This window comes from Cricetulus griseus, chromosome 3, assembly GCF_003668045.3.
Source record: "Cricetulus griseus strain 17A/GY chromosome 3, alternate assembly CriGri-PICRH-1.0, whole genome shotgun sequence".
Taxonomy (NCBI): Eukaryota; Metazoa; Chordata; class Mammalia; order Rodentia; family Cricetidae; genus Cricetulus; species Cricetulus griseus.
This window is the reverse complement of record NC_048596.1, coordinates 160448082-160462693: the sequence shown is the minus strand read 5'-3', so window position 1 is coordinate 160462693 and position 14612 is coordinate 160448082. Positions and strand designations below refer to the sequence as shown.

Here is a 14612-nt window from a genome sequence, read left to right as displayed (position 1 = left end):
AGGATCCAAACCCTGGTACGTCGACGAACTTCAACTCCTTTCGGACCGGGACTCCATCCTGGGTCCCCACTCGCTGCCGCGCCATCTTGTCTCAGGGGTGCTCCAAATGTTCACGGCCGCTGTCCTCAAGGCCAGGAGTCCCTCAGAGGAGCTCCCGGAAACGCTCACCAGCGGACAAACGGAGGCCAGAGCGCCGCCATCACGCTTGCCTCTTCATGCTTTTCACTGAGCCGGAGGGCGGCTTCCAGCGCAGCCCTCCTTGTGCCGCGACATTAGCCAATCACATCTCAGAAGCCTACTGAAGCCCCGCCCCGTGGTCGCTAGTCAATCACGGCGAGTTCTGGCTCCCTTCTTTCAGCGCTCTTAAGTAAGAGTCGCGCGCCACCGTTCGGCCGTTAGTGGCTCTGCTCTCTGTGGGGTGTGCCTACCGGAAGAGCAGAATGAGGGGGCGGGTCACGCCGATGCGGTAACCCTTGGGATTGGACAAGAGAAGTTCCGCGCTCTAACTCCGCCCACCCCGGCGCAAGATATTCGAGTCGGAGACGCTAGGGATTGGTTCCGGATGGACACTTTGCGAAGCTAAAAGATGATCGTTCCGCCTCCCGCGGACCGTGAAGAGGAAGCTTCTCTGATTGGTCCGCGGGTCGAGGCGCAAACCGGAAGAAGCCTCAGGATTGGCTGGCGGGGCTCTCGCGCCGTCATAGATCCTTAGCGGCGATTGGCTGGAGGGTGGAGTCAGCTATTTGAAGGCCGCGCGCGGACGCGAGACGCTCTTTAGAGAAGAGTTGGAGTCGCTGAGAGGTTCTCTGCCTCGGCGACCTCCTCTTCCCCAGCCGCCATTGGCTGCGCAGGACACCGGAGAAGGCTCCACTGCAGCTGTGACCCCCTGGCGAGGTGATGGCCAAGGTGTCGGTGCTGAACGTGGCTGTCCTGGAGAACCCGAGCCCTTTCCACAGCCCCTTCCGGTTCGAGATCAGCTTCGAATGCAGTGAGGCCCTGTCTGACGGTGAGGCTGGGCCTGTGCAGGGGACCCCAAACCCTCTTGCCCTCATTTTTGCCACTCCCAGCCTCCCCGGGAACTTCTCCACTCAGAGATAAGCCTCCGTGGTCCAACTCGGTGGATAGGATCCAGTGCACGGTAACCTGCACTGTCTCGTGGAGGCACCCCTCGTCCTGAACCACTTGTCCTTGGCACCTTTTCTTTGTAGTGGTGTAAGCCTCCATCTAGCGTGTAAGAGACCGCGGCTACGCCTTCTTCCCAATGGCTAGACTCCATTTTCATGCCTATTTCCCCATAGAAAACCTCCCATCTATTCTCTCTTCCATGGAAACCCAACCTCCAGTACCCTCCCCCATTTTCCTTATGGACGGCTTTTCTACAGACCAGCAGACCCTCCTCTTGCTACCCTGTCTGCCCATGGCAAGACCTCTTCCACCCCATTTGTCTCCCATCGATACCATCCCCAGACATCTCCACATTTGTCCCTAGCAACTCCTCCTAGCCAACTGTAACGTCATGGCTGTTGTCCAGACCGGGGCCTCTCTTTAGGTTAGTACCATATCCTATGCATGACCTTCCCCCGGGGAGGGATGGGGTCTTCTGGCTCTTTGTAGATAACTTGGCCTCCCCAGCTCCTGGTCTGGGATTGGATGAACACTCGGGAAAGGGGTGCTACAGCCAGGCAGGCCTCTGCCAGTTTTGGGATTTCTACCAGCTTCCAGCAGACTCAGTGTAAGGAATCCCTCCTTCCTTTTGATGGGCTGACCTGGTGGTGGTGGGGGGTGACTGACCAAACAGGGATGGGATTCAACTTCAGTCAGCTGGGGAGAGAGACCGCTGGCCTTTGTGAATCTTTCACAGAATGACTTCATTCATCTGCAGGACATAAAGGTGGACGTGGCTGTTAGATGACAGGACAAGGGCCACAAAGACCAAAAGACCTTTGAAATAAGTCTGTGAACACATTAACCATGAGGTCACTTTGTAGTCTCAGCTCCACAGCAAGGCAATGTGTAGCATGTTTAATAAAAACCCAGAGACAGATATTGGGGTTAAAGCTGAAGATCAGAGAAGCAAAGTAGCCAGCCACTAGCTCTTACCTCTACCTCAGACAGAAAGGGTGATCCTGTCCTTAGATTGCATGTCCAGACTGTACTGCTGCTCAGACTGCCTCAGACTGCACATCCTTGTCTCCTCCCGCCTTATAGTCCTCTCTATTGATGGGATTAAAGGTATAGGATCCCAAGTGCTGAGATCACCTTTCTTTGAGCTCTGTTTCTCTTTCAGACTGGCTCAATTTTGTGTAGCTCAGGTGGCCTCGAACTAACAGAGCTCTGTCTGCTTCTGTATCCCAAGTGCTGGGATTAAAGGTGTGTACCACCACTGCCTGGCCTCTATGGCTAGCTAGTGTGGCTAGCTTTGCACTCTGATCTTCAGGCAAGCTTTATTTGTTAGATCATAAACAAAATATTAACACTAGGCAAGTCCTGCTTTTAGGAGGAAACACTCCTCATTTTCCTACTGAGGGTTGAAAGATGTAGCAGCTGAGGAGGTGGAGCTCTGAGAGGCTAGGTTGTGAAAACTAGTGCCTCTTGGTGGCTGTGGTTGGTGTTCAGACAAATCCAGCCACTTCTGTTCACCTGGAGCTGCTATAATGTGTGCTTGGGGTGGGCCACTGGCTGATCCTCTCCCTAGTTTCTCCTTAAGTTTAAAGGAATCTACTTGTGGCTTAACTATAGAATAAAGCTGGGTTAAATCCTTGCTGGAACAAGGTAGGGTGTAAATAAATAAAATATAGGGTAACAATGTGGGATAAGATTTATTTGGAAGCCAAGAGGAGACATAAATCAATGGAATCACAGTTCCCAGATGCTGAGAGAGCAGGTTTCAATCAGCCTGAGTGTGCTCTTTGCAAATAAAAATGGTTGCATGGTCATTACCTAATATTACTTTGATTCCTTATTTATGGAATTAGGACATCAAGGCTAAAGTCAGCTGCTGGCCATTGTAATACGAGCAGGATGATTTCTCCAAGTCAGCCAGACAGTAAAGTGTTACCACTGAAGTTTGTTTCTGAGTTCAGATTTTTTTTTTAATTTTATTTTTTGAATTTAATTTGTGGGTGTGGGCTAGAGACACCAGATGGTCTTCCTCAACTGCTCTTCATTGCTCTGTACCATTTTTTTTTCTTTAAAAAAAAAAATGTGTGTGTTTTGTCTACATGTATTTATGGTACCACTTGAGTGCTTGGTACCACAGAGTTTAAGAGAAGGAGTTGGGTGTCCTGGAACTGGAGTTACAGACTTTGGGAGTCACCATGCAGATGGTGGGAACCTGCCTGGCCTCTAGGAGAGCAGCTAGTGCTCTTAACCCATGGGCAGTCTCCAGCCCTGTTCTACCTATTTTAATCTCTGCAAAACCTGGAGCTCTAACACTACTAGGCTGGCTGTCTAATGAGCCAGGAACCCACCATCTCTTCCTCCTCAATAGTGGGGGTTTTGTTTGTTTGTTTTTTGAAACAGGATTTCACTACATAGTTCTGGCTGGCCTAGAACTCACAGATCTTTGATCTGTTTGTCTCTGCCTCCCCAGTGCTGGGATTAAAGGCATGCACCACCACACCTGACCTCTTTCTGTGTATATGTGTGTGTTGGGGTGGGTATGTGCATGGGAGTCCCTAGAAGACAGAGGTAGTTTGAGCCTCCTGACATAGGTATTGGGAATCACGCTTGAGTCTTTAAGATCAACATGGGATTTTAACCTTGAGCTATTTCTCTAGCAGCCTGAACTCAGATTCTCAGACTTTCATAGGAAACGCTTTAATCTGCTGAGACATCTAGCCAGCTCCCAGATTCCGTATCTTTCCTTCAGTCCTAGAAAGGGAAGAAAAGATTTACATGTAGGTCTTTTTTGTTTATGTGTATTTTGCTTGCTTATACGTATATACACCACATTTACATCCTGCTGCCTGCAGAGGCCAGAAGAGGTTGTCAGATTTCCTGAACTGGAAATAGAGACAGTGTCAGCCACCATGTGGGTCTGGGAACCAAAGCTGAGTCCTTTGTAGGAGTAAATAGTATTCTTAAATGCTGTGCTCTCCAGTCCCTACTTGTAAGGTTTTTGTTGTTTTTTGTTTGTTTGTTTGTTTTCTTTTTTGGAGGAGGGTAAGGATCCTTTGTGTGGCATCTCTTATTTTTGTCTAGAAATCAACCCTGGACTTTATACATGCTAAACAGTGGCTCTGCCCATTGAGCTGTGTCACCAGCCCAACAATAGTTTAGAAGTAGAACATATTAGGAATGACCGTAGAATTTGTCAGCCGGACCATTTGAAAAGATGGAAGAGGGCACTTTTGCTCCAAGTTATGCTGGTTGGTTCTGTTCCTTATATTCTGACTGGCATGCAAGATGGCTTCATCTTCTTCCTGGCCTCCTTTCCATGAATTATGAAGAAGTTGGGTTTTTTTCTTTTTTGGTTTTTTGAGACAGGGTTTCTCTGTGTAGCTTTGGAGCCTATCCTGGCACTCGCTCTGGAGACCAGGCTGGCCTGGAACTCACAGAGATCCGCCTGCCTCTGCCTCCAGAGTGCTGGGATTAAAGGCGTGTGCCACCAATGCCCGGCTTTGAGGGGTAGATTATTAATGACACTTTTGTCTAGCATGTGTGAAGTTGTGGGTTCTGTCCCTAGTGCTGCCTAAAACAAGCTCAGCTTATCTGCAATAATTTTTACATATCTTTAGTAATGTTTTCAGCTTTGGTTTTGTTTTCCCAAATAGTACATCTGAACAGGGGTCATTGTGAACTTAGGGCATCAAAACAAAACAATTGGGTTAGGGAAATGGTTTCAGTGGCTAAGTGTTGTGGAGACAAGAGAATCCCCCAGAGCTCTCTGTATATGCTGACATGTACTGTACTTAAGGTTGTCCTTTTTATCTTCATACACCTCATGGCTTAGGCACACCCACATTCACATGCATGTAAATTCATTATACACATATTAAAACAACAAAAATATTGGGCACTTTTTAGTCCCAGTACTTGAGAGGGAGAAGCAAGAGGATCTTTGTGAGTTCAAGGTCAACTTGTTTTATACAATGGGATCTTGTCTCAAAAAAAAAAAAAAAAAAGAAAGAAAGAAAGAAACCCAATCCTCTATTTGGTCAGTGTGAATTTATATTGTATGAATGACTGATGTTTCAAACCTACTTTTGAAGAAATAGTCTTCACCATTGGCTCAGAAGTCCCTCAGGTGCCAGTACCCACAGATGCTCAAGGGCCTTCTACAAAAGGGTATAGTATTTGTATAGAACCTGCACATACACATAGTCTCCAAAAGACATTTATTAGTATGTTTTTTGTTTTTGGGTTTTTTTTTTGGGAGAGGGATCAGGGGCTACGAAGCCTAGTCTTGAACTTAATATGTAACAAGAGTCTAGTCTTTACTCCTGGATCCTCTTACCTGCATCTCCAAAATGCTTGAGTTACAAGTGTGTGCCACAACAATCAGCTCCTCTATAAACCTAATACTCATCTACAAGTGACTTTTTTCTTTTTCCATTTTTTTTAGGGAAGACTAGGCACCCAGGTTGTATACAGTGGAATTTCTAGGTTGATGCTGACAATAATCTTCAGTTGCTCTTCTCTCTTATTCATTGAGACAGGGTCTTTCAAACCCAGAGCTTGATGGTATGGCTAGTCTTACTAGCCCATTCGTCATAGGGGTCCCCTATGTCCACCTTCCAAGACTGGGGTTAAATAGGTGGGCCACTGTGCCCTTTTCACATGCTTACACAGAAAGCACTGTAATCACTGAGCAGTCTCATCAGCCCTATGTGACTTATACTTAGTGCCACTGATGTAGAAATAACTGTATACTATGTTGTTTAGAGAATAAATGAACTGTCTTTAATTCCAGCACTCGAGAGGCAGAGTCATGTGGATCTGAGTTCCAGGCCAGCAGGGATACATAGTATGAGAATAAATGACAAAAAAAGAAAAGTTATATATATTCATGTTCAGTACAAACCTTTTTTGTGTTTGGCCCTGGGGATAGAACTCAGGCATCATGAATGCTAGATGAGCACTCCACCCCTGGGCCATGCCTCCAGCCCCAGATTGTTTTCTGATATTTGCTCTCTGTGGTGATTGGTTGAGTTTATGGTTACAGAACCTATAGGTGCTAAAAGCTGAGCATATAGGCCAGTGTGGTGGCACAAGCCTTTAATCCCAGCGCTCAGGAGGCAGAGGCAGGTGGATCTCTCTGAATTCGAGGCCAGCCTGGTCTACAGAGCTAGTTCCAGGACAGCCAGGACTGTTGCACAGAGAAACCCTGTTTTTTTTTTTTTTTTTTTTTTTTTTTTTTAAAAAAAAAAAGTCGATTATATTTTGAAATGAAATCTTGAGTTTCTCTGTTGTGTGAGGAAATGGCTCAGGGAGGACCTGAGTTTGACTGTTCATCACTCAGGTAAAATTGGGGAGGGAGAAGTGGGTACAGACCAGTGGATTCCCAAGGGCTCACTGGCTACCAGCCCAGCTGACACAGAAAGATGCAGATTCAATGAGGGACACACATGGGCTCACACTTGTAATCCCAATACTTGGAAGGCTTTCAGGAATATTGTGAGCTTTGGACCAGCCTGTACTATACAGGAAGACCCTGTCGTTTGTTCCTTTGTTTATGTGTATGTGTGTGCTAATGCATGTAGAGGTCAGAGGAAAACTTGATGGGATTAGTTCTCTCTTTTCCCCATGTGTTTTCTGGATATTAAGCTGGGTCTTTAGGTTTCCTGGCAAGTGCCTTAACCCTCAGAGCCATCTCTCAGGCCCCTTTTTTTAAAAGCTGTGTCTCGAGTACTGGGATTAAAGGCATGTACCAGTGTGATTCTATCTCTTGAAGAAAGAAAATATAAAATAGAACTTTATCAAATTTAAAATGATTGCCGATTATGGGCCCTTGTTTCAGGCATCTGTTTTTACAGATGGTTTGATCAACTTTTACTTTTTAGTCAGTATTTTATGTGGTCTTTTGTGAATTCTTGAGTCTCTCTGGTCCATGGCAAGAAGGGGCATTACTATCTACTTGCTTTCTACATACACTACACAGACTAAGCAAGGTCAGATGCCTTGGGGGCACAAAGGACTGTCCTGTGTCAAGCCCTCCTTCCAGCATATTAATTAGATGTGTGAATATATGGCTCCCTATGAAAATCTTTTGGGGAAGAGGCCTGAAGAAAGTAGAGTTTGACAGAGCCATCTTAGCATGTAAGAGCAAGGGTGGCATTCTTTTCTGTCCTTCCAGAAACATTGATTCTTTTCTTCCTCCTCTTCTTCTTCTTCTTCTTCTTCTTCTTCTTCTTCTTCTTCTTCTTCTTCTTCCTCCTCCTCCTCCTCCTCCTCCTCCTCCTCCTCCTCCTCCTTCTTCTTCTTCTTGTTTTTCTAGAGAGTTTTTCACAGTAACTATGGAACCAGTCCTGGAACTTGCTCTGTAGACCAGGCTGGCCTCAACTCACAGAGATCTGCCTGCCTCTGCCTCCCAAGTGCTGGGATTAAAGGCGTGCGCCGCCAGGCCAGGCCAGAAACATTGATTCTTTTGTGTCACTTCTTTTTACAAAATGAATCCATGGGGACTGTACAGCACTTTTTTTTTGGCATGTGCAGGCCCTGAGGTTCATCCCCAGCACTGCAAAGAAGTAAATATCTAGGGGTAGCAGTTAGAAAACTGATCCCTCTGCCAGAGAACCCAGGTTCAGTTCCCAGCACCCACATGGTGGTTAACAACCATCCAGTTCCACCAGCCCCAACACCGTCTTCTGGCTTCCATGGGCATGAGGCACCAAAGGATACACAGACATACATGCAAAACACCCATACACATAAAAGGAAAACAACCTTTGGAAGGATACTTAGGAAAATAAAGCTGACAAAAAAAATGAAATATTGTGCTTACTTCAGCAGCATATATACTAAAATCAGAATGATACAGAGAAGATTAGCATGGCCCCTGTGCAGGGATGACACAAAAATTTATGAATCGTTAAAAAAAAGAAGAAAGAAGGAAAAAGAAAAAAATGTTTTCCAGAAATGCTGAGGCTAGAGTTTGAACCCTGGTGAACCACAGGCATGGGGGTCACCTAGAAGGGCCTGTAAGGAACTGTAAGGGACAAGGGAGTGGATGTATTGAGGAAGGCTTTGTGGCTCAGGTGACAAACCTCCATAGCATGATCTGGTATCAGTGTGCCTCCAGTGTTAGATGCCTGTGCCTCACTGGACCAAGGGCCAAGCAGCTTCCAAGAGCATGCTCCCTATGAAAATCTCAGCTTGTGCAACTTTTCCCAGCTGCTGGAGTAGTGGTTGTGTAATTTCCAAGAGTCTAAAATAAGTTCTGGGTCTGAGGCCAAGCTTCTCTGTACTAGCATGACCTTGGCCCTCCTACAAGAGGCTGTGGACACCAGGGATTGCCTGAGATTTCTTTCATCTCTTTTGGGTTTACCCCAGGACTGAGCCCCCTTAATGGTGGAGTGCCTAGTCAGGTTTTGGAGGTATGCCCTGTCATGCACCATTTGCTGGCAGAGTCTCTGTCCCACAAATGTGCACAAGTAGGCATGAGTTGGTGACACATGTGGACAACTTTGGTTCCTCCAGCAGCTTTGCCTTTCCCCTCCTGCCACCTGGCTCTCCTGCTGGATTGGAATCTGCCACTTTGCCCCAGTTGTCAAGGGATCTGCTCTACTTGGTGGCACCAATCCTGTGAAAGAGGATGCTGCTTCCTATCCAGAGACCAGGGTCCTCAAGTTGCCTCATTCCCTGTTCCTTCTACAAGCCGGTGTCACAGGACTCCTGAGTCAGCCTATGCTATATGGTTCCTCTCTGCTACTGAGAGGCCAAAGTTTCCCTGGAGGGCCAGAGTCAAGGTCACCTGGCCCAGTTAGGCTTACAGGAAAAATGTCTCCACTAAAGTAGAGCTTCATACTTGATCTAATTCAGGACTGGTGCTTGAGCCTATTGCCCAGCGAACACTCAGTTCACAGGAGTGAACTTGTAATACGTTGAGACGTGCTGACAAGAAGGCCCTTGCCTTGCTCTCAGCTATTGTTAGTCCTCAATCCCCTCCCCCACCGTGTGCTTACAGACCTGGAGTGGAAGATCATTTATGTGGGCTCAGCCGAGAGCGAGGAGTTTGATCAGATCCTAGACTCGGTGCTGGTGGGCCCTGTCCCTGCTGGAAGGCACATGTTCGTCTTTCAGGTAAGGAAGTTGTACCATAGCCCTTGATTTCTAGAAATGTCTCAGGCTGGAGATGGAGCCCAGGGCCTGACATACACTAGACATGCGCTCTATTACTGAGCTACTCCCAGCCTAGAGCCTTCCTCTTTTACCTGAAAGCACCCTGGTTTCAGCAGTCAGGCTTAAGTTCAAACCCGAGCCTTAGCTGGTACTGTTGACCCAGTCCTTTAATCCCAGCTACTCAGGATGAGGCAGTCAGATCACAAGTTCAAGACCCACCTGAGCTATATGTCCTGGTTGACTGCCAGGAGTGTCTGACCGAAGCTGTCCTTCAAGGACCACTACTCTGGATTCACTCCACCTCTGGGTCACAGCTCTTAGTGACCTCTGGGCCACTAATTTGTGATCTTTTCACAGGAATTGTATGATACCAAACCCATGAACTCGGTTTGTGGATATTGAACTACTCCCCTCAAGGATTAAGGGGTTTTGTTGTTACTTGTTCATCAGTCAGAGCTGAGCACATACCTATAAGCCCAGCACAGAGTTTGGAATCAACCTGGGCTATGCAGCAAGACCCTGTCTCAAATGCCTTACTAGTAAATGTTGACTCATGAAATCAGCCAGTAGCACTAACCCATATCTGAACTAAGATTTTCTCTGTAAGTTGCTTTTACCCAGGTAGCACTTCAGCATTTGGGGATCTTATTTATTTTGTTGTTTACTCTATGATGTAAATCTTTACTCATTGATTACATTTTAAGACATCTCAATTAATCATTTGGCATCAGTGAGCTAAACATTTGCATATATAATGAAGAATCAAGTAAGTACTCAATTTCTAGTAAAGGTGTAGCTGAGTTTAGTGGTGTTTGTGTATAATCTCTGTACATGGAAGGCTGAGGTAGAAAGATTGCTTCAGGTTCAAGGCTAGCCTAGGCTACACAGCCAAATGCCGTTGTAGGCAAGTTGTAGCACACCTTTAATGAGCACCCAGGAGGCAGAGGCAGGCAGATCTCTATGAGTTGGAGGCCAGCCAAGGCTATATAGTGAGACCTTGTCCCAATGAACAAAGAAATAAAAGGGAGTTTGGTAAAGGTGGTGATGAATATTAAAAAGTGTTTGTATTTTACCTTGAGATTTTGGTGATGTGGCAAAGAAAGGTTCCAGAGGGTTCCATTCGTGGTTGCTAAGCTCTGTTTCTAGGCCAGGAGAGAGAAAATACTGTGGTAGCTGAAATGTGTAGCAGAACAGACAGGAACCAAGCTCACCATATGAAACTCTTGAATTTTGGCATTAGGTAGACAGTCAAAGGGTCCTTGTACTCCATATTGAAAGCAGAAGCAAGAAGACTAAGTAGCCCCTAGTTTGGCCCCATGTTGGAACCTCAGCACTGGGTTTTCCTTACTTTTTACATGTTAGTAAGTAATTATGAAAGTACCACACTTGTTGGTTTTTAAGTTTCTAGATGTATCTAATTGGTGGATTTGTAAACTCAGTGAATATGAAGATGGGCTGTGACTTCCAAATGGTGCTGCTATGTCCAGTCCAGTGTCTAGGCTCATTGGCAAGTGCTAAGGAAATCATGATCCATTACCTCCCTCCTACTGTTTCCCCTATTCCAAGCTACCTGCTCCCCTAACACTCCTGCCTGTTGAGCCAAGGCCTCTTCCAGGGCACATAGCCTGGCCATTGAACATCCCCACTGGGGATGCTCTGCTCTGTGTCATGGATTTGGCTAAGTGTAGGTGTTTTCATTTGCATTGGTTTCATATAACATAGTTGCTCCATCCAGAGCCACACACCCTGATCTGTGATTCTGTTCTCTGTTGCTGGGATTAGTCATCCTGTCCAGGATGACTCCTGACTGGCTTCCCTGCTTCTGCTCAACCTTCTGCAGCTAGACCTCCACATACCTGCACTCTTTTCAGACCTTACCTCTTCTAAACACTGCTCTTTCCCAAGCCCTGAATTTCCCCAGCAGGCCTGGGGCTGCCTCATATCCACCTGACCAACTTCATCTCTTGTCAGTTCCTTTTTGCACCACATTCTGCCTAAACACCCTTGTCTCCTAGTCACATTCCGAAGTTTTGAATTTACTTACTTATTTTTTCCGAGACAGGGTTTCTCTGTGAAGTTTTAGAGCCTGTCCTGGCACTTGTTCTGTAAACTAAGTTGGCTCGAACTCAGAGATCTGCCTGCCTCTGCCTCCCAAGGGCTGGGATTAAAGGCATGTGTCACCACTGCCTGGCTGAATTTACTATTGTTGTTACTAAGACTAAGGACAGAAGGTAGGACTCTGCATACTGAGCAATCATGTTGCCGAGTCAAATTCACCATCTCTTTGTAGCTACCTGTTTGGTCAGTTTTTTTAGTCCAGTTCTTTGGTAGTCTTTGAGTCATGAGTGGCAGTGCTAAAGCCCAGGATGTGTCTCCCCAGGCTGATGCCCCCAATCCATCCCTCATTCCTGAGACCGACGCCGTGGGTGTCACTGTGGTTCTCATCACCTGCACTTACCATGGACAAGAGTTCATCCGTGTGGGCTACTATGTCAACAATGAGTACCCAAATCCAGAGCTTCGGGAGAACCCACCCCCAAAGCCAGACTTCTCTCAGGTGAGGTCTGTCTCTGTACTTCCTGCTTCAGACAGGCCAGTTCCTTTACTGCTAAGGGAGATGGGTGCCCAGGTCAGTGAAGGTTAACAGGTCATGCTGTCTTTGAGGTAGAGCTAGGATGAAGCAAGTCTTTTCTTCTTGAGGCATGCCTGACAGGATCAGGGCTAGAGCTAGGGGGAATGTAGCACACTGTGATCCCAGCATCCCGGTCCTCAGAAGGCTGAGCTGCAAGTATCATAAGTTAGGAGGCCAGCCTTCTCTGCATAATGAGTTCCAGACCAACCTAGGCTACATAGTAAGACCCTGTTTTCAGGTGGGGAGGTGGAGGTGGGGGGGTGCTGGAGGGCCACTGGAGATAGCTTAGCAGTAAGAGCATTGGCTGCTCTTGCAAAGGACCTGGGTTTGATTCCTAGCAACCACATGGTGGCTCACAGCCACCTTTAATTCCAGTTTCAGGGGATCTATGCCCTCTTCTAACCTCCATGGGGATTAGGCACAAATGTAACAAATAGACATGTGTAGGCAAAACATTTATATAATAAAAATAAAGTTTTTTTTTTGTTTGTTTGTTTTTTTTTTAATTAAGTAGGCTGGAGAGAGGACTCAGCAGTTAAGAAACTTGCTGTTCTTCAGAACCAGGTTCAATTCCCAGCACCCACAAGCTGTTACTCTGTGCCCTCTTCTGGCCACCAAAGGCCAGACACACACACACCAGGCACACACGTGGTGCACAGATATATGTGTAGCCAGACACCCATATATATAAAACTTTTTTAAAAATCATGCTAGGCATGGTAGTGCATACTTTTAACCTCAGCACTTGGGAGACAGGGTCAGGCAGATCTCTGTGAGTTCCAGACTAACCTGGCCTACATAGTTGAGACTCTCAAAACAACCCCCCAAAAAACAAATGAACAAACCCAAGCAAAACCAGGATGAGGAAGGCCCTGTTCCTACTCCATAGTGTACAAGCATCTTTTGGGCTCAAAGTGGAGGTAGGAGGGCATCCTGGCCCTTAGGTGATAGGCACTGACACTCTTCTTGCTCCAGCTACAGCGGAACATCTTGGCTTCTAAGCCCCGGGTGACCCGATTCCATATCAACTGGGACAACAACTCAGACAGGCTGGAAGCCACAGAGAACCAGGACCCCAACCCGGACTATGGCCTTCCCCTCAGTTGCACTCCCATCAAAAGCCTGGGCCTCCCTAGCTGCATCTCAGGCCTCCTCCCGGAGAACTCCATGGACTGCATCTGATGGGGGCCAGGCTGGTCCCAGTAGGACCATGGCCAGTCTCCTTGCACACCTAGAGGGGACCTACAGGCCCTCATGCTTGGTCATCTCAAGGATTTGAGGGCCTCTAGCTGCCTCCAGACCTGTCAGCCCCAAGGAAAATATGGACCCCAACCTCTCAGCTCAGGTCCAGAAGAATCCTCTCACTTCTGACCCATCAGCCTCTAAGAAGCAGGTACTCATATGCTCATTCTTTGTGTCATTTTTTCTTCTATACTATCAGTGCCTTTGAGAAGCTCTTTGAATATCACCTTCCTTGAAGCTTGTTTGGGCAACGCTTGGCTAGCCTTTGGCCAAAGGTTGTCACTCCTTCTCACTCCAGTTCTTGGTGTCTCAGGCAAGGAATACTGGTTAGAAGGCAGACTTGGTACCACCAGTGTCCTTCCAGGGTGTCTAGGTCATTTAAGTCTAACCACTGCTAGAAAAATCCCCAAAGGTAAGCTCCCCAGGCCATGAAGGTATGGTGGGTACTTTGGTTACAGCCACCTTCTCATTGTGACTGAGCCTAGCTTTCTAAGAGGATTGCCTTGGGTAGGAGGCATGTTGGAGGTCCTGCTTCATGGAGTTATCAGGGTTTGCTTTGATGACATATTCTCATGAGCTACCCAATACTCCAGGATAAGGAGGCATTTGGCAGGCTGACCTGAGAAACTCCCACTCCATCTACCCTTACCCTAAGCCCTGGGTCCCCTTGCTGCTGCTACATGGATGCTATTGTGAGTGCAGTGTGTATATGAAAATGCTTTTATATTAAAAGTTTTGGTTGGTTTAAAAATAAAAGCACTTCATCTAGATTGTTCAGTTCTGGTTTTTTTTTTACCCCCCACCTGGCATGCCTAGAACTCACTATGTAGAACAGGCTGGCCTCAAACTCACAGAGATCCACCTGCCTCTGCCTCCCGAGTGCTGGGATTAAAGACATGTGCCATCAACACCCGGCCTGTTTTTTTGTTTGTTTGTTTGTTTGTTTTCTTCTTCTTCTTTCTTCTTTCTTCTTCCTTCTTCTTTCTCCTCCTCCCTCCTCCTTCCTCCCTCCTCCTCCTCCTCCTCCTCCTTTTTTTCTGAAACAAGACTTCTGTGTAGCCTTGGCTGCCTTGAACTTGCTCTGTAGACCAGGTTGGCCTTAAACTGAGAGATCCGCCTACCCCTGCTTCCCAAGTGCTGGGGTTAAAGACATGTGCCACCACTACCTGGCCTAAACATTAAGTGATTCTTTTTTGTTTTTTGAGACAGGGTTTCTCTGTATAACAGCTCTGGCTGTCCTGGAACTCTGTAGACCAGGCTGACCTCAAACTTACAGACATCTGCCTGTCATTGCCTCCCAAGTGCTAGGTTTAAAGGCGTTGCCCCACCACTCCCAGCTTAAAACATATTTTATGTGTTTGGATATTTTGCCTGTATTTTGTCTGTGTACCACTTGAGTGCCCTGGTGTCTGCAGAGGCCAGAAGAGTACTTTGGAGCTCCTGGAACTAGAGTTAC

At 46.8% G+C, this 14612-nt stretch overlaps 1 protein-coding gene and 1 non-coding gene across 5 annotated transcripts; both read left to right on the top strand.

The window, feature by feature from the left end:
* Positions 1-737: 737 nt before the first annotated feature.
* Asf1b (anti-silencing function 1B histone chaperone) lies at positions 738-13926 on the top strand. 4 transcript variants are annotated; one of them, XM_027406178.2, is made up of 5 exons: positions 738-1006; positions 1633-1732; positions 9128-9243; positions 11663-11839; positions 12890-13926. In XM_027406178.2, exons 2-5 carry the CDS (start codon positions 1651-1653, stop codon positions 13094-13096), a joined length of 582 nt encoding a protein of 193 aa, XP_027261979.1. In that variant the 5' UTR covers positions 738-1006; positions 1633-1650; the 3' UTR covers positions 13097-13926. The 4 variants fall into 4 exon arrangements, with proteins under 4 accessions (XP_027261979.1, XP_027261978.1, XP_027261981.1 ...); XM_027406180.2 differs by having other exon boundaries at positions 879-1006; positions 1615-1732; XM_035442560.1 differs by lacking the exon at positions 738-1006 and adding an exon at positions 1509-1549.
* Positions 7938-8044, top strand: LOC113834724. The gene has a single exon (XR_003483464.1). It is a non-coding gene; the product is annotated as a U6 spliceosomal RNA (small nuclear RNA).
* Positions 13927-14612: the final 686 nt, after the last annotated feature.

Excerpts from the sequence above, each read along its gene's own strand:
- Asf1b (XM_027406177.2), top strand. The coding sequence starts at position 898 with ATGGCCAAGGTGTCGGTGCTGAACGTGGCTGTCCTGGAGAACCCGAGC. Across the intron at positions 1,007-9,127 it reads CAGTGAGGCCCTGTCTGACG|ACCTGGAGTGGAAGATCATT; the intron begins GTGAGGCTGGGC and ends GTGTGCTTACAG. Across the intron at positions 11,840-12,889 it reads CAAAGCCAGACTTCTCTCAG|CTACAGCGGAACATCTTGGC; the intron begins GTGAGGTCTGTC and ends TTCTTGCTCCAG.